At 32.4% G+C, this 18,810-nt stretch overlaps 2 protein-coding genes and 1 long non-coding RNA gene across 3 annotated transcripts in view; 2 read left to right on the top strand and 1 right to left on the bottom strand.

Annotated features, from left to right (window-relative positions):
* LOC149906971 (G protein-coupled receptor moody) overlaps nt 1–16,445 on the bottom strand; it is a 71,291-nt gene extending 54,846 nt beyond the window's left edge. Inside the window, exon 1 of the mRNA XM_090104028.1 lies at nt 16,016–16,445. The gene's annotated coding sequence lies outside the window, so the exon portion shown is untranslated. The remainder of the gene's footprint in view (nt 1–16,015) is intronic.
* The window catches only part of LOC149906970 (uncharacterized), a 104,670-nt gene that overhangs the window by 56,586 nt on the left and 29,274 nt on the right, over nt 1–18,810 (top strand). The window lies entirely within an intron of this gene.
* Nucleotides 6,098–8,663, top strand: LOC149906972 (uncharacterized). The gene is made up of 2 exons (XM_090104025.1): nt 6,098–6,601; nt 7,810–8,663. The coding sequence occupies exons 1-2, from the start codon at nt 6,469–6,471 to the stop codon at nt 8,559–8,561; spliced, it is 885 nt and encodes a 294-aa protein (XP_089960151.1). The 5' UTR covers nt 6,098–6,468; the 3' UTR covers nt 8,562–8,663.

Below are 18,810 nucleotides of genomic sequence, written 5' to 3'. Positions count from 1 at the left end.
GAAGTATATTTGAACGATTAATAATTTTATGGTTTTTATTCAAACAAGAAAATTTCGCTTCCCCTGATGGAAAGTGAAACACATAAAGTAGTCTACGATGGAACAAGCCTATCTTATAAATGTCTATTAACTTTCGCTTTAAAGAGATCCCATAATAGGTACTTTTCAGGAAAAACGGTAGCCGGAAAATTGCATACCTTTTTGGTAAATAAGGAAAGGGGATGGGAAATGTTAGAAATATTTAGATATTTAGGTATATATCACTAGAGGTCCGCCCCGGCTTCGCCCGTGGTACATATTTCGCAATAAAAGGTAGCCTATGTCCTTTCTCGGGTATCAAAATATCTCCATACCAAATTTCATGCAAATTGGTTCAGTAGTTTAGGCGTGATTGAGTAACAGACAGACAGACAGAGTTACTTTCGCATTTATAATATTAGTATGGATTAGCCAATACGACCCTAGGTATATACCTACATAATGATTAATAGTGGTCTCCAAAGATTAGCTTGCATACGTAAAATGAATTCCCAATGAGATTTGGGCTGATTGCGAAACCAAACATAGTGTTACGTAATCTGATTAATCAGTATATTTGTTTTGTACATATAGCAGCTTCATTAGGATGTTTTCATAATATTTTCACAGCTATTTTTTGTCATTTTATGACAAGATTTCAGTAAGAAAACGCAACTATTAATAAACTTTTATTATTTAAAAATCGAGACATTACCTACTCTAAAACACATGTGGATAGATATAACGTACACATTTTTCGCGTAAAATATAGTGTTGCAATACGTATTATGTATCTACCATACAAATATGCTTTCTGCACTTATATAGTTAAACTTCAAAACAACAGATAACAGAGCATACATACAAATTTACAGTGTTATTGCATACCTAAAAATACATATTATGCTCGTATAGAGTACACAAGTGTCGTGATGCCCAGACTAGCTACGTAAAATTTTAAATATTACGGTACGTGACTCGAGGTACAAAATGGGAAAACACGCCAGCTATGCACCAAATTATATTACTGTGTCTTTAATAATGATTTCAAATGTATGAATAACAGATATTGGAATATATCTTATATAAATATGTAGAAAGGTTTCAATGGTCGATATAGCTTTCTATATGTTACGAAATATTTAAATATTATTAAAATTTCTCCAATATCAATAATATGTATATGACCCACCATTTGTGCCATTATTAACTTAAGAGTTGTTAAATCATACAAAGCAAATTATGCTGTAAATGCATGTGGCCGAAAATCAACGTTATTAAATTTCCACGAAATACAAATAGGATTTACGTTATTTGCATTAAATTGAACACGCACGCGACATCTACGTAAATCATATTCAGAGAAAAGGCACATTGTTCAGCTATTTTATTATCGTAACATTTTAAACGTTCTATAAATAAATAAAAATTCTATGTGTGTTTTTGTCATGGCAGACAATACCCACCGGAGCCATTTTTCAGGATGTAAAGGTGCAATTCAATACAATGCTACTTTACACTGTTTTCCATATTTCACGCTCCTTGAGTTTCATTACGTGACAAAACAAGTCCTCCTTCAGAGTCGTTTCAGAGTTTATTCCAGACAGGAGACAGCAAACATCCAAATAAATATCTATAGTACAAAATATAAACATCAGTAATGCTAAAAAACAGATAGATTTACCTTCGCATTATAGCAATATTAGTATGGAGTATCTATTTTATTCGAATCAGATAGCTGAAATCTCTCCATCTTTTGTGAAACATGCTAACCACAACAAGACGAATGAGACTGTTATTTCATAAACAACAAGGAATTTAGATAATCACCCAAAACAAAGCCAAGAAATAACTTTTGTTTTGAACTCCTTAATACACGACGCGTTGTTTTAAACATTTCCTTATTATATGGTTTAGAAACTTTTCCCCCATCTGCAGCACGATTCTCAATTTATAATTTTATTCTGTATCATCCTTTGTGAAAGGTTTGTAGTAATGTTGTACTGCCCCCCTAGACAAGTGGCTTTCTATTAGCGTAAAGTTCAATAGAATAGATTATGAATGTATGAGATTGACGTAATCAATCGTCGCCGTCGTCGAAATCAAACGTCAATCTCATACATTCATAATCTATTCTATTGAACTTTACGCTAATAGAAAGCCACTTGTCTAGGGGGGCTGATCTGTTTTTCAGAAAAACGGACAATTTTATTTTGCCTATTTACTTATAACATGTGACATATATATCTACTAATATATTATACACCTACTAATTGAGGCACATTTCGCTCATTTACCACACAAATACCTATCCACTTTTATCCATTCAAATGAGATTTGAGCTTTGTTCTATTTCAAACGCTATCAAGATTAAACAGTTCAGGCTCACAAGTGCACTAAGATGTGATGTAGGGCAGCGAGCACGAAACCAAACGACACATCACAAACAGTGTGACCAGATCAAACATTTGTTTGTTACAACAGTGTGGATGCGTTTGACGTGAACATATTATCTGGCGATGTTTAGGCAAATTATAAAGCGAAATTCTTAGTCAAAGTACGAATAAATGATGTATATGAACAAGCAAAATCAATTTCTGGGGGAACAGATTTTTATAGCCTGTAAAGCTTAAAGCCAATGTCAGCGTAGTTATCACTCAATAAATTGCATCGACGGCATTACTGATGACGGCTTAATTGAAAAACGCAGAGCGTAATCAAGATTTAATCCAACTCGAGACATTTGCAAACGCAAGCAATTGTAAACACTTCTTACATGAATTTTAATAAAGTTCTTTATAAATCTGGTCAATAAAGAATGAGTAATTTTTATATTCATCAGTTTTGCGTTTTCAGTTTTTTATTAACACGTTGTTTTATTCGAAGTTATTAAAAATATAATGAAAAACTCGTATCTTTTGAATAAAGCGCAACCATATTTCATAATTTTCGTTATTGCTGTTTACAAAATGCTTCATATTAAAAAGACAGAGTGTGATTTTATATGAGACAATATCACAGTTCAAATGAAGGAGAGTGATGTTTCAGCTATTTTGTTCACGTACATAAGTACTTTGGTTGCATGCGTTTAACATGTGTTTGTTCAAGAAGCAATTTATTATTCCAATTCTCTAGCACATATTACAATAAATCTAAAGATTATAATTGAATCATCTATCATAAAAGAGGCAGATCTTAATCAGTATCTATAAATATTTTGCACATATTAGAAGGTACACTACGGCACCCACAGTGTCCTTTTATATATAAATCGTTTTAATAGAAACAACGAATTCAAATCGGTTTCATAATAAGTTGCTCTATGTTCCAGATTGGAAAACTTTATCATGTTGGCTTTCGCAATCATAATAATATCATAAGCATACTTTGCCGTCGTTTTATATTAGGTATTTAGTTAAAAAAATTGTGAACATTCATTTAAAGATAATTAAACAAAATTAGCCACCATTTCACATAAGTGTGAATAATGCAAGTCGCATTTTACCAACAATTGCTTACGCAAAATGGATATTACATTTCGAATGTAATTCTAACAAAGGCAACGGAATCTTATATCTAGTCATTATTCTAGTTCTACAACCGTAAACGGATCTCTTTGACAAGCATCCGGTAGCTAGGAAATTCATTTACACTAACATTGGCCAGCCGAGTTGACCGAGCAATACGATCTCGGTGTTTGAACAATATTGGATGGACTATTTGTTGAGATGATTCTTTAATATAATATTATGATGGAGCACTTATCACCTATTGTCTCAGCCTACAGACGTGATGTATTGTTTGTTTTAATAATCTAGGTGCAAGACGACTAGACCTAGGAATGTGAACTCGATTTAATATTTGCAATTTTTTTACTGCATTTGGTGTGCAGGTGTAATATTTTACTAACAATTGACGCATGTATAAAAACCGATTATACTCATGTTATTAACTATTTTTGGTTTGTATAAAAGTCGTATAAAAAAATGTTGGCACGTGCTCTTGAGCTCTTCAAATCTTTTTTTAACACATATCTACACACGGTTTTATTTATTCATCGTAAAATCCACATCGTGTAATTGACACATAATCCAAATAATTAACAACATTTCAAAGAAACCTCGAACGCAATCATTATGTTTGTAAAACGTGATCTGTCAATGTTTGCTTTCCTTTTCATTCCTAGACCGTGTGGTCTTGAAATTAAATAAATCAGTATTTTAGAACGTAGAGAGTGAAAAAATTAAAAAAAAATGTATAAATTTTAATGAAAATTACCCGCTGCTTTCCGTTGCTTTAAAATTAGTTTAAGAAAAATGTGGCTTACGAAGAACGAAATAAAAAAATCAAATTTTTATTTTTATCTGCATTAAATTTTAAAAGCATTGGCTCCACTTGGCTCCAACTTTCCGAAAATTTATATATATTCCTAAGAGAAAAATGATTGTCAGTTAGTCCGCTCAAATATTTTTCAATTAAAGTAGTAATTGAAATCTTTTGCAATCCCATTTATTGACCGATGACATTGTGTGATTCGCGTTCATTTATTTGATTTCGCTTCTGACTGAGATCGATGGATATAATATCTCAGCTAATAGACTTTAGATTAGTTTAAGATTTTTTTTAATTTGAGAAAAGGATAGGTATTTATTTCATGGTCGTTGGTCTTATTGTTATTATTTCCGATTAGGAAGTCAGTCATCAGAAGAAACATCCACAAAATCTATGTAGGTATTTCAAATTATTGTAAAGGACGTAATATCTACTTAATACACTTTCTTTCAAGTATCTAATAAACATATAATTTTGAAAATTGAAACAAATATATATACAGTCTTCAGAATCAGATAATTATGCTGCATCTGGATCGAATCGAGTCTCAAAGCATCTTCTTTACCATCGATTTAGATGTATCTTACCTGTCGCTTTCGCATCTCTACACTTTGTTATACAGAAATACTTTCTAAAGCACCAGCAGACGACAATTACAAAGCGGTCATCGACCTCTGTACCACTAAACCACCAGCTGTCAATCTCAGTGGAATGCGCTGAGGCAGAAGCAAAAGTTGGAGTTTTTCATTTCCAATTTGGCCCTGAATCGCTCAGACGTCGTCAACATTCAAATTAATCGTATTACTTGCGAGAATCGAACTTCCCAAGTCTGATGATGAGTAAATATTAGATTTGATCGTACGTATTGAAATCGTGAAAAGACGCTGATTACTGAGTTTTCTCAAAGTTTAAGTTACTAATCTCAGTTGCTTGTTAAAGAGAGAAGTTTTGTGTATTTCGTTACGGGTCTAGAGGTTATATTTTTTTGCAAATGAACGGACTAAACTTACGTCCCGGTGTGAATAATAGTTTAGATTCATTCTTAGGTACGTATATATTATGTACATAAATATACTTTCTAATGTTATAACCAAGTGAAAGAACTGTAAGAATTAATTTCAAAGACAAATAATTAATCAAAATCAATTTTCGCCTAAGCGTCTATATCTATTTGATTCCAAACTTTTAAGAAAATATCTCCGGCTCCCTTCTGCCACTTCATTTATATCGTAAAATAGTCCGTAAAATATAATATTAGAATACAATATAATTCTTTATTACCCAACATTTTGTCGAGTAAATTGATTCCGATTTGCCTTTTGACTATAAAATCTTTGCCGAAATAGCGGAATTTGCCTAAACTGTACTGAACAACTAAAGTCCCAAAGACAATAAGCCCTTCTCGAAACTCCAGACATTATGTAGTTAGAAGACCGAAAGTCAACAAGTTTAGCTAAGTCTGACGTCGATTATAAGCGTTTAAACAAATGATGTTTACAAAATATTAAATTTTTTGTTTATGTGATCGCTTGTACACCTGTCTTAAGAGTTCCGGATTTATAATAGGCATGACGACAGTATCCATAAATGATCGTATTAGTGTTTTTAAGGGAAAATGTACAATAAATAAATTCAATATAGTGACTTAGAAATCTTAAAACCATTAAGATTAATGAGGTTATCAATAAAATAAAACATTGAAATTCTGCAGTTAGCCATTTTGACTAAAACACGCGTGACGTCACGCTTAGGGTCTCAGCACACATATGGGATCGGAAAGGGATCGTCACCGTATCGCCTCGAGCCGTTCAGAATGGTTTGTATTAAACTCCCTACTGCAACGCACACTAATCGGAATAATAACGTAATCGCCTCGCCTCGGAACAGGCTCCGAACTTGAATTCCCGCGCTTACGGCTCATCGTCCCCGCGCTTACGTTTCTCCGTCCCCGCGCTTACGTCTCTCCGTACCCGAGCTCACATCTCTTTGTCCACCCTTTCCCCTTTCCCCTCCCGCGACTTGCCTGCTAAAGACGCCGCCATTCGCAAGGAGTATTTCATTCGTGTTGCGCGTATGTTTTATTTAAAATTTTAAGTTCGATTCAAACACAAAATAACGATGCAAAGGGAGAAACTTATTGAAGAAGTGAGAAAATATCCATATTTATATGACTTAAGTGATGCTAAATACAGCAATACTATAAAAAAGGACGAGGCTTGGAAACAAATAAGTATTACTTTAAAGCAATCTGGTAAGTACCTACTCCTATTTAATTATTTATTTAATGTTTTTCGCGTATGTAGGTATGTATGGGAAATAAAACAGTTGTGATTAATATAATTATAATGAAAAATTTAACTGGAATATCCATTAAGAATTAACATTAATATTTAAAGCTAAAAGCTACTGCCATGGAACTCGTCCGGTAGAAGTTTGAAAATATGTTTTGAACTTTTCACGTACATTAAAAGCGGTAGCCATATGGGCACCACTAATACTTGGTAATTGACTTAACAATCGGTCTTCGCCGAATTCAACTGTAATGTCCTGTTCTGTTCTGTTCGGTTCCTGTAAATTCATCTCAATGTTATATGTCCTCATCATATTGTGTAAAATGCAAGTTGTTAATACCACTTTATCTACAAACTTTGGATGCAATTTAATATTTTTGTTGTAAATCGCAAATTTTTGATATAAAATTCCAAAAGCGTTTTCAACTACCCTTCTAGCTCGTGATAAGCGGTAATTATATTGCCGTTCAGGATCTGATAGTCTCCGTGTATTTGAGCGAGGATATGGTCTTAATAAATATGTCTTCAATGGAAATGCCTCGTCTCCCACAAATACATGTGGCATTGCATGATTAGTTCCTGGTAATGGTTTGTCACATGGAATATTGAATGTGTTTCTTTCAAGTGCCTTTCCAAATGTAGATGATGAATAGATTCCGCCATCGCTGTTTTTTCCATAGGCTCCTACATCAACCGCTATGAATCTGTATTCAGGATCAACTATAGCTAACAAAACAATAGAAAATGTTTTTTTATAGTTAAAAAACAACGATCCACTATTGGGAGGTGCAATTATATTTACATGTTTGCCGTCAATGGCGCCTATGCAATTCGGAAAGTTCCATTTATTTTTAAATCCTTCTTCGATTCCTTGCCATGTGGCTGTAGTTGGTTGAGGTATATGAATTGGCATTAATTTATTTATTATTGCATTGCACACATCTATTACTATCAAACGAATAGTTGATTCTCCTAAACGGAAGCTCGATGATAAATTAGTAAATGTAGATCCAGTTATAAAGTACCTGCAACAATAAATGTATATTTAATATACGTTTTATAATACGTGTATATGTTTATGTGAATGTGTGTGTACGTACTCCCTTTCACACATACATGTGTAACTACATGCGCTTGATATAGTTAACCATGATTTATTTTATTTCAGAATCTGAGTGCAAGAAAACTTGGTTAAATCTTAGAGAGTCTCACCGACGAGCTATGAAGAAGCGTAAAACTAAAAGTGGTCAGGCAGCCCCGACGACGAAAAAGTGGACCTTTGAAGATGAAATGAGTTTTTTAGTACCTCATTACAAAGAAAGAAATACGATCTCTTCGGTTGATGATGATGACGGTTCAGATATTAGCAGTTTCTTGGGTAATGATGATTCACAGAACTCAATAAACATAATTCAGTCTCCAGAAAACTTACAAGCGGAAACTACTCCACTTTCGCCGCGTCCTGAGTCTTCTGCATCTTCAGTTGCATCCAAAATTTCAAAAAAAAAAAAACTTAATATTGAAAAAAATTCAGCGTCACAAACTTTAATGAAATATTTATTAAATCACAACGAAACCAAAAAAGAAGATGAGATAGATACATTTTTTAAGAGCATTGCGGCAACGGTTAAAAAATTTTCAGAATATAACCAAGCTGTTATGAAAAGTAAAATATATAATGCAGTTTCGGAAATGGAGTTAAAAGAAATCGCAGAGAAACAAAGCTATTATAGTTATCGCAACCCTTACATTCCCCAAAGAGAAGATGACATGCCTCGAGGTTATACCACTCTAAATAACATTAGCCACGAGATACAATCAACATCTGGCGCTTCAAACATTCATGATTTTAATATTTCAAACTTAGAAGAAAATGGCGCGTCAAATGCTGACGATCTTGATACTTCAAACAATCTTTAATTTATACAATGATTGTATTTTTGTTGTGGCGCTATTTTTGTTTAATTGCCATAATTTTTGGATTTAATAATATAGTTTTGTATAATAAAAAAATATGTGATTTATGGGTATTTTTTTTTACCTAAACTACAAAAAAGTTGCATTTACTAAAATACTTTACGCAATCACACAAAATATATACACACATACACCAGACATAAAACGTACATCCCCTGTGCACACCTGATCGCAAATGAGGGTTGCGTTCCAAAAGAAATATTTTTTATCGACAGAGGATAAAAATTAATCTATCTTGTAGTTTCGGAACCGAGTATTTTTTTTGTACACTTAAAAAAAAGAACAATAGAGATAATACAAACATTAAAATTATAGTACAAATATTTATGTAGACCAGATTAAAAATTCCAAAATCAAATGCAATTTCTCACCTTAACGTTACAGCTAGTTTTTCTTCGGGCGATATTGTTTCTCTGAATGTTGTATTCTTCTTCCTTATACATTCATCTATAGACTGCAATATGTTATAAAAGAGATATTTCGGCATATGAAAATAAATATAAAATTTCTCTTCATCATCCATCAAATGTTTTTTTATAGTCCGAAATTCCCCTTCAGTACTCCTTGCTTTATTCATACTGTGTACCCAATATCTTTTTCTTTTTTTCTTGCTATTTTCTTTTTCCTCTTCATCAAGTGCTATGGCTATGATAGCCAACTCACGTATTGTAAACCAAGACATAACCGTGCGCTACACTTAACGTTTGGATTCAAACTGATCTGGTGCCAACCAGGTCAGCCAGGGGCCGGCGAGGCGTAAGCGCGGTGTCGCCTAGCCGTAGCCGAGTTGACGTACAGGCGCTGCTGATACGCTTTCGTTATGTGCATACGGTAGGTTGACGCCTGGTTGACAGCGAGGCGAAAGGCGTTACGGTTACGATCCCTTTCCGATCCCATATGTGTGCTGAGACCCTAAGTAAACAACTCGCGTCAGATGTGTTTTGTTGTTATGAATATGTTGAGAATACGCATTTTTATTTATTTTCTATTGTTTCACGTATGCTTTATCGACTCAGAACAGAAATACAATTGCGAATTCACGAATACGTGGTTCGGGGTTCTCCGCACCAACTTTATACAATCATTTCTTATTATTTCTCGCTTGAAATAATTACTAACACATTTTTGAGCATTATTTTTATGTGGATTCATACTGCAATACTGCACACCACTCATAAACTTTGAAATTCGTTTCAATAACACATATTAAATAAAGACTTTTTTAATTTTCTTCGCAATGCGTACAAATAATTACGTATTTACCAAAGTTTGACGTCACGCCTACGCCATGACACCTGCGAGCTGTTTTGGCACAGATATTAAATATTTTTTGAAAAATGGCTTTAATCTTCGTTAAATTTAAGTATATTACCGAAATATAGGGTTTTTCTTGTATAGTAAACGTATACACACATTATGGAAGAGGATTTCAAAATCTTTCGTCATGCCTATTAGACGGCGTATTCTTTGTTATCCAATATGGGCTATTTTAAGAAGTGACTGTAAATATTTGACTTAAATGAGCCACTGTCGATATAAGAGTATCTTAGTGCCTAGTGGGGATAAAAATATTTATATTTCTATACGAGTAAATTTAATACAGATTCTCTTTCAAACCAACAAAACGTTGTTTTAAATACGTTACATTATATTATGTAATATTAACTGGTATTATCATACGAAATATTCAAATAATTATGTGTTGAAAAAATGCCAGCCGGCCATTACAAAGCTTCATAAATTATCTATTTATTATTCATCTTATTAATTTTATCCGCCCATTTTTTTTTTCAAACAAGTATCAATTCGTAATGAACATTTATATGTACATACTAGATTTCCGCCCGCGGCTTCGCCCGCGTTTTTAAAGGAAAACCCGCATAGTTCCCGTTCCCGTGGGATTTCCGGGATAAAACCTATCCTATGTGTTAATCCAAGTTACCCTCTATATGTGTGCTAAATTTCATTGTAATCGGTTCAGTAGTTTTTACGTGAAAGAGTAACAAACATCCATACATCCATACATCCATACATCCATACATCCATACATCCTTACAAACTTTCGCCTTTATAATAGTATTGAGATTGAGATGAGATGAGATTGAGATTGAGATATTCGTAATGAACATCATATACCATTTAACATTCGCACAGCATTGGCGTGATATTTGTTAATCCAGTCACACGTGGGCTTTGCAGTTTATTACAAAATCACAGTTAAATAACAGTAGCAGTTTAAATTACGGTATACTTGCCTGTCATAGTTCATTATAACATGAGCTTCGTAAGGAACATCTTTATAGCATTTCCAGCAAACTGGGTCAATTGTTTGGTCATCTTCTGAGAATTATGTCTCGGACGTTAGTGACTATGCTCATAGCCATACTGTTTATGTAATTGACATAACGTTTTAATTAGATATCCTTTGAAATTATCATCAATGCCATGTATTTTAGTAGCATGCTACACCTAGAAGTGTTATGAAAGCAAATATAATATTTTGAGAGATCCAAATGAATAGATCTTTGAAGGTAACAGAAATCGTGTGGAGGAGATTCGCTAGGGATTTGATTCACAGAAATTTACAGGGTGAAAATATTATATACCTTCGTATTGTGTTTGGATAAATAATTTATATAGAGCGTAATAAATTCGTGTCCATCCCTATACTTATATACCTTTATCACGTATTTATTATTTTATAACCAGATTTTATATATTTTCCTTCCAAAAATTTATATTTAAATTTAATTTGAAATTATTTAGGAACCTCTAGATATTCGAGAAATGATCGGATGCTATCAATTATTGTGAGTTGTTAGAAAACAGAAAACGTCGAATTTTGCTAATTATGTAATAACCTAATGTTTTTGCTTACGGTGTAATTTCTGTTACTTTGTAGACTTACATGAGTTTCTTGCCGGATATTTGAAATTTGAAAAGAGATTAGATTCCGGTGATAGGTATACTGTATTATAAGTTATTTATTTATTTTAAATTACAGAATTACAGAATGGATACATGCAAAATTTAAACTGAAAAATTAAACCAAACATGAAGCAGTTGGTATAATTTAAAATGATATAGAATATAAACTGGCTGATAATATCTAGCAATAATAGACCGTTTTTGGAGGTGTTTGTGTAACCAATTGATGCCTTTTCAGCTATTATTTTACACGGGAGATATAAAACTAATTAGCTGCTAGCCGGGTTTTTCCGCTTTCGGTTCGGCAGGTAATACAATTTTCCCGTTTCTATGGAATGCTCCGTTGCTTTTATCTCTTTTATTTCCACCAACTTCAGTTGCGGACATTTTAGCGTAATTATTTTGAAAATCGCTTTTTATTTTTAAAGCCGTTATAGTCTGGCGTTATTTGGGAAGTCTGGTGGATTTGTTCATCGGGTTTTATGTTATTTTAATTGTTGAAAAATAAAAAATTTTGTGAATAACGTGAATACGTGAGAATTTAATATTGCTTTCAATTCTTAACATTCTCATGAAAAACATAATTCAGTTTATAGAATAGCATAAAACGAAACAAGCGTGAAAAAAATGATGAGAGAAATGTAAATAAATAAGTACTTACTTACATATAAACAATGAGTGAGCCAATAAACTTTATTGATTATTTAGGTGGAATCTTATAATACCAAGTCTGGCACTAGGCAGGATAAATGTATAGATAGATATATTATGTGAGAATGTGTGGGTAGGACTTCTCCTTATAATCATCATCTTTATTTAATTTAATTTAATCACAGTCAGGTGACGATAATGTCTGAAAAGCTATTTCAAGAACCATTCAAAGCTTTTCGGCATCTACGAATTTCATATTCTAATTCGGTTTAAATTTTAATTCTAATATAAATCATACACCAGAGATTTTCATGAATGCAGTAGAAATTCAAAAAATTCAAATTTTATTTTTGTAGGCAACAAAATTAAGTATCACCGTCGTAAGCACTCTTCAACACAAAAATATTCTTGTAACCGAGACGGGAGCGAAGAAACTGTACAAAAGGGTCTAGACTTGAAGATTTGAACTTTTTATTCTATGAAATATTTAATTACTAAGTTTGGATTTTATTTGCAATTAACTTAGTTGTCTAACTATAAAAGATTTTCTGCAGTAAACAAAAAATAATAATAATAAACATGGATTAGTTACCTAATATATTATCTTCTACTTAACGACCAAAAATATACAATAAAATATGATAAAACCTACCTACATAGGTATAATGTATAATGAATGAATACATAAAAATCTGGCAGAAATCGCTTACAGCGATAAGACCGCCCTCTGTACATGTTATTACTTGTATGGCACTTAGTTTATAATCCTATATTAAGTGTGCAATAAAGTATTTTTCATTCATTCATTCATAAAAATTCATTTTTTGAAACCTACAGCTAGATACGTGTACGTCACCTGTACGACATAGAGCCTAGAGGTACTATGCGTCTTGTTATTTAGATTTCTATGGGTACTATTACCGGGCGTAGGGTAATTGCGCTGGTTTGCCGTCCAGTTTCGGTTTTCGTCCATTTGACTGACCTGCTACAATCACGTGCGTGAAACTTGAATACAAACCTACCTTCCCGCGCAAGTTTGCACTTTTTACGTTCCATAATGTGTAAGCAACAGTACTATCAACATGAAAATTTGATTTGACAAGAAGAGAGTTCAAAAAATTAATGTAAAAGTGGCCGCTTCCCATCCGTGCCTTGCAGATGTCATCGCGCGAGAGAAAAATTTGCCGGCGAGAAAAGTTCATGGTAAGTTAAATCACTGTTTTAGCTAGTTTACGTAATGTTTTTGGTACGTATGTTTAGTTATAAGCCTATTAAACGCAATTAGAAGTGTTTATTATACTTTTTTTATAATATTCTTCGAAAAATTAAGTGGACGGATACTAGGTTACCAAATTCTCAAAATATTTGGTTTTCGTCCAAGTGGACGAAAACTCAAACAGCTACGTGAATATTTGTTAGGTTCTTTTTACTCTATCGGACCTTTAAAATACTGAATAGTTTCTCCCGAAGTGATCTTTATTGCTATTAGTTTAGATTTTTTGGTTTCCGTCCACTGCTTTGACAGTGCAGCCAAAATAAAAAAATATTTAAAGAAGTGGACGAAAACTAAATTTAGCTTTAAACGTTTTAGTTTTCGTCCATGAATGAGTATTGGAGTGGACAAAAATTAAAAATAGCAATTCTTTTGCATTACTTTTCGTCTTTTTTACGTATTGAAAAGTTTTCTATTCAGTATCTTCCTTATAAATAATAATTGGTGAGGGCCAGAGTGCTGTAGGTACCTAATATTGTCATTCATTCAGTCATGTATCATTCTCCTTATGTGAAGTAGTCAATTATTCGTAGCATAAATGGGGGTAGGTCAGACATAATACACTGTATTTTTCTTGATTATCATTCACTTGAGTATCATCTTTTATTCTAGGTCTGTTTTGCCAATGCAATATTTTTTTATTCTACTTACTCAACGTATCCTAAGAAAGATCTTATTGTTTTTAGATGGCCTCGAAGGAGTCTAAGAAAGCTAGAAAAAAAAACGCTACGTACACTGAAGAATCTTTAATAAAGGCATCAGTAAGACAATAATGCATAGTTCAGTAAGGTATAGTATAGTTTATTTTAGTAGCTAAAACGTATTATTATGGCTGTGTTTAATATAGTACGTTTCATTTGATAAACAAAGTATTAGAATGAATATTTCTGTTTTTTGATGTAATTTCTCAGTCCTATAATTATTACTTTATTCATTTACATTGTAAGTAACGCATAACTTTCTTCATTACGAATGATTAAACAGTCATCACTAACGCATATAAAGACTGCCAAGTGCTACATAGATCTCAGTGTTGACTAGTTATATTGATTATTATTAGTAAAACTAAACCTGTAAGGTAGTGAGAAATTGTGATGTTGATTAAATAAAAGTATATATTTACCTGTAATTGGTTTTTAACTTAATAGTTGACCTACCCTCCTTTTTTCTACACGGTGGTCGAAAACTAGCTTACACTAGGACGAAAACCAGTTTTTTTGGACGAAAACTAGCATTTACCCTACTTTTGCAGAAAATAATTTAAATAAAAAGATACGTCAAAATGATTTATTTTCACTTAAAAATCTTAAAGAAGACTATATAAGGACTAAATAAAAATATTATATGTTTAAGGAAGGGTGCTCCAAAATATTTATTTCGCATCACAAAGTTGGCAACTCCCATAACTGGACGAAAACCAGCGCAATCACCCTACGTCGCGTCCACGTCGTACATAATAATACCTACTTATATAAAATTGCACATGTTTAATTCTACGTCTGTATTTATTTTGCACTCAGCGCCTATACGTTATTTTAAGGTTATTTTTATTATTATAAGTAAAATTAAATTACACAAACATAAAAATTGGCGGGAAAAGAAAAACTATCGGTTGACAGATATCAAGGATTATAATGTTATGAACTACATAAAGCTGCGTAAATCAAGACCCACTGTTGTGTACTTAGGTAAGTAGGTATTGCTATTTTAATCCGGTCAAATTTAAGCTTATAATTATTAAATATACATTTTCGTTATTATCTTCAAATATTTAATAAATTTTATACAATACATATATATTACCTACCTACAATTTATACTTAAATTCACAATTGAATGAGAAGTATTTGCCAACTACCTACTTTTTTCCTACGATTTTAAATTTTAACATCCATGTCCTCAGTCACAAATCACAATGCAATTCCATAAAAAGGTAGGTAGGTATGTGTAATCTGTACAAAGAGCCTTTTTACGATCTATTGTATATCACAAAATGAAGTCTTTATACCGTCAGTCATAAAACAGCGGATATATATCATGGACATATGCCATATGGACATAGTTGAAAGGCATTCGTATGCTTACTTCCTACTCATAAGTCATACCCAAAACCGTAACCGTGATAAATTATTTAACATCAACCCGCTTGTATTTAATAAAGTTGCCATAAACCATTGACGTACACAGTAACTCAATGCCATAAACATTGAAAAGAAAAACAGGCATTTATTACTTTTACCGTGATTGGTGTAATTATAATTTAAAACATTTTTTTTTCATGTAAGTAACACAGGACAGAAAATATAAAATAAATTACAGGCTACCCCCAACGCAGATATTTTGTAATGTACCTTTCAAACGACTATCATCATCTAATTTCCATGTCTTTTTAATAACAACAAATATTATAGGTACGTACCGATACAACTTTGATTTAAAGAAAACAATCGCCTAATATTAGTAGAAATCATAACACGAAGCGAAGCCGGTTGTTGTTCCTGGTGTAAGAATAGTTACAATAAGAAAACAAACCAATATTACTTACAGTTCAGGAAGTGTTCAATGTATTTTCGAATCGTTCGTCTTGACTTCAATATTGATTTGCCTTTCCGACGTTGCACTCGGGAAATGACCGATCAAAACAATATAATTCACAGACGATCGAATTTCGATTGTTTCTAAACATCCATAACCAGTTTATAGTTCACTTCAATTAAAGTTTCATGAGAGAGAACGTGAGCCAAAATCGGAAATACACAAATTAGAGCAATTGAAATGTCGCTTACGGCCCTAATTCTTTTTTTAAATTTAACACTGAAAACACTTATTTCTACGGCGAACTACAATATAATAATAACTGAATAATTCTTAATTTAATAAGTAAGATTTACAATGTCGTGATCGCACGAAGTTCAGCAAAACTTTGTGAAGTTATCGATGTTATTTACGCGGCGCTAGTACAGCGAGCTGCTTCACAATCACACGTCTTCTTTCAACGACGGCAGATCGCCGACTAGACTGGCGGGCTGTGTTCACGCACTGAAAACGAAATCACCGCACAGCCTCCGAGTTCTTCAGCGAGAGGTCATCAAACTTTTGAGGGATGAAGGCCTAAAAACAAGCTTTCCCACGCTTTAATTACGCGTATTTATTTTAGTGTTGAATTTTTTAACATATTTATTAGATTAATCACAGAACGTAATATAATTGTTTGTCTATATTCTATAATAAGTAATAACGAATATTGTACAAATTGATTTTTCATTATGTACCTAGTTATTATAAAAAATAAAAATATACAAACTTAACAATAATAACATAAATAAGTAATTGTTTATAACAGTAAGCTGACATTTGTTATTATATTTATAAGTATTCAATGAACCAATATAGCACTGGCATGTTATTATCTTCAATAGATATATTTATCTTATTAATTTTTAACGAAAGAAAATAAAAGATTAAAATGATGAAATTCAAATTCTTGATCCCTTTTATTAATCTAGTCTTAATCAATTAACAGTTTATATTTAATTACCTCCATCACAAAGACGCCGCGTGGGTGTGACTGCGACTTTGTTGCCTCAGTGACGTTATGAACTATAAGTCTTATATAACTTAGGGCTGATTTTTCAATCCTTGGTTAAAACTTATTCGTCGAATAACGTATTAAACTACCGTTTATGAAATGTATTCTAATTTCCGGTATTTGACAGTTTACAGGTGACATTTTAATATTAAGGCTGCAGTCTAGCAAAATTGCGTTTTCAACAAGTTATTTGACAATTTTTTCCCGGCTAATGAAATGATAAACTGAATTTTTTTTTCTTGTTTATCAATTAGTGTTATATACGCAATGCGCGTGAATTTTTTCACATTTATAAAGTTACTTTATGTTACCTTAATCAGGCCTTCAAGATAAGTCTCTTTCGCCCAAAGACATTTCGAGCTAAGTTTGTGCACTCACTACGTTGCAACCGATTACAATTTACACAATCTGATCAGCGCATTATTATCCTTATATAGTCGTTATTAAAAACTGCTGAATACAATTGCCGAAAAACTTATGATTTTCTTAATTAGAACGTTATAAATTCATTAAATTTCCCATTTTTTGCCTTACAAAATCTATTGATAAATACTGCTAAAAGTTATTTTTTCCATTAATTTATTCGAGTTGGTTGAAGACCAATGAGTATTAATCCTTTAAAAATTTTTTTTTTGTATTTTGATAATTCTTTAAATGCTAAAAAAATATTTAAAATAATTAGGAAAAATCCTAGCGAATTTCTTTAGTCGCGCTCCTTGGGCCGGAGCGTTCTGACGTGTGCTCTACGCTCGATTTTCCTTCATACCGAAGTGAAAGTTGCTCTACTTCATTAAATTTAATATTTTTGTTAATTGATTATTTTTATCTTAGTTTTGTGCAAATATTCGTATTTTTAAACATTTGATTTCGATATGGAAAATAAACGAAAAAAATACGCGTGTAACTACTAGAAAAAAAATTATCTTCGAACATATAGTTAATGAAACCAAATAGATTGCAAAGGTGATTGGCAACAATTTCTTTATTTTACGGGGTGTCAGTAAAGGGATGTTGGTTTTATAACAAAGGATGTTCTTTAAAACTAAAGTAAGCTCATAAATTTTCTTATAATATAAATTTTTTGAAGTTCCAAAAATGTGTATTTTTCGTTTGAGAAATACGAAATATAATATAAACTTGTATTGAGAACTTGAACTTCCCAAGTTCATCCGGGGAAATCCCCATACGGGGAAAATGATTTGTTTACTCCAAAATTGATCCGAGGTGTTTTAATTTTTTCTTCTAGTCATTTTCAACGTAGCGGCATTTTGTTTGATTATTAATTTTGTAACTTAAATACAGGATGTTGGTTTTATATTCTGATCTTACAGACGCGCTGACAAATTTAGTCCGCCATTTCTAGTTTAGTCTACCAACTCTAAGTACCAATATTAAAACGAATGGATTATCATCACATCATCAAAACTCAGATGTAATGGAAGATCACAATAACATAGAAAATTCAGTGGGTGTTGAGAACTAAACAAACAGAAGTAACAGAGACGCGAAGAATAAAAAAAGAGGACGAAAACGATAATTCGTTGATGCTTTCCCTTTTCGACGTATTGTTAGGGTACATCACCAATCTGCAAAAAACAAAACTGATGATTCCCAATTGCTGATTAAAAATGAAAAACAAATAATCGACAACAGTGGTGAAAATTTGCTGATCACAATGAAACATCCTTCAGTGGTAGCAGATTTACTCATTTCAAATGTATCGGTGAACAGCGTAAAGGAGAGGAGGACAG

The sequence above is a fragment of the Colias eurytheme genome, chromosome 7 (genome assembly GCF_061535395.1).
Source record: "Colias eurytheme isolate Ceu_HAF_F1 chromosome 7, ilColEury1 Martin Lab GWU primary, whole genome shotgun sequence".
Classification (NCBI taxonomy): domain Eukaryota; kingdom Metazoa; phylum Arthropoda; class Insecta; order Lepidoptera; family Pieridae; genus Colias; species Colias eurytheme.
The sequence above is the reverse complement of the archived record's forward strand: the minus strand, read 5'-3'. Positions and strand labels throughout refer to the sequence as shown.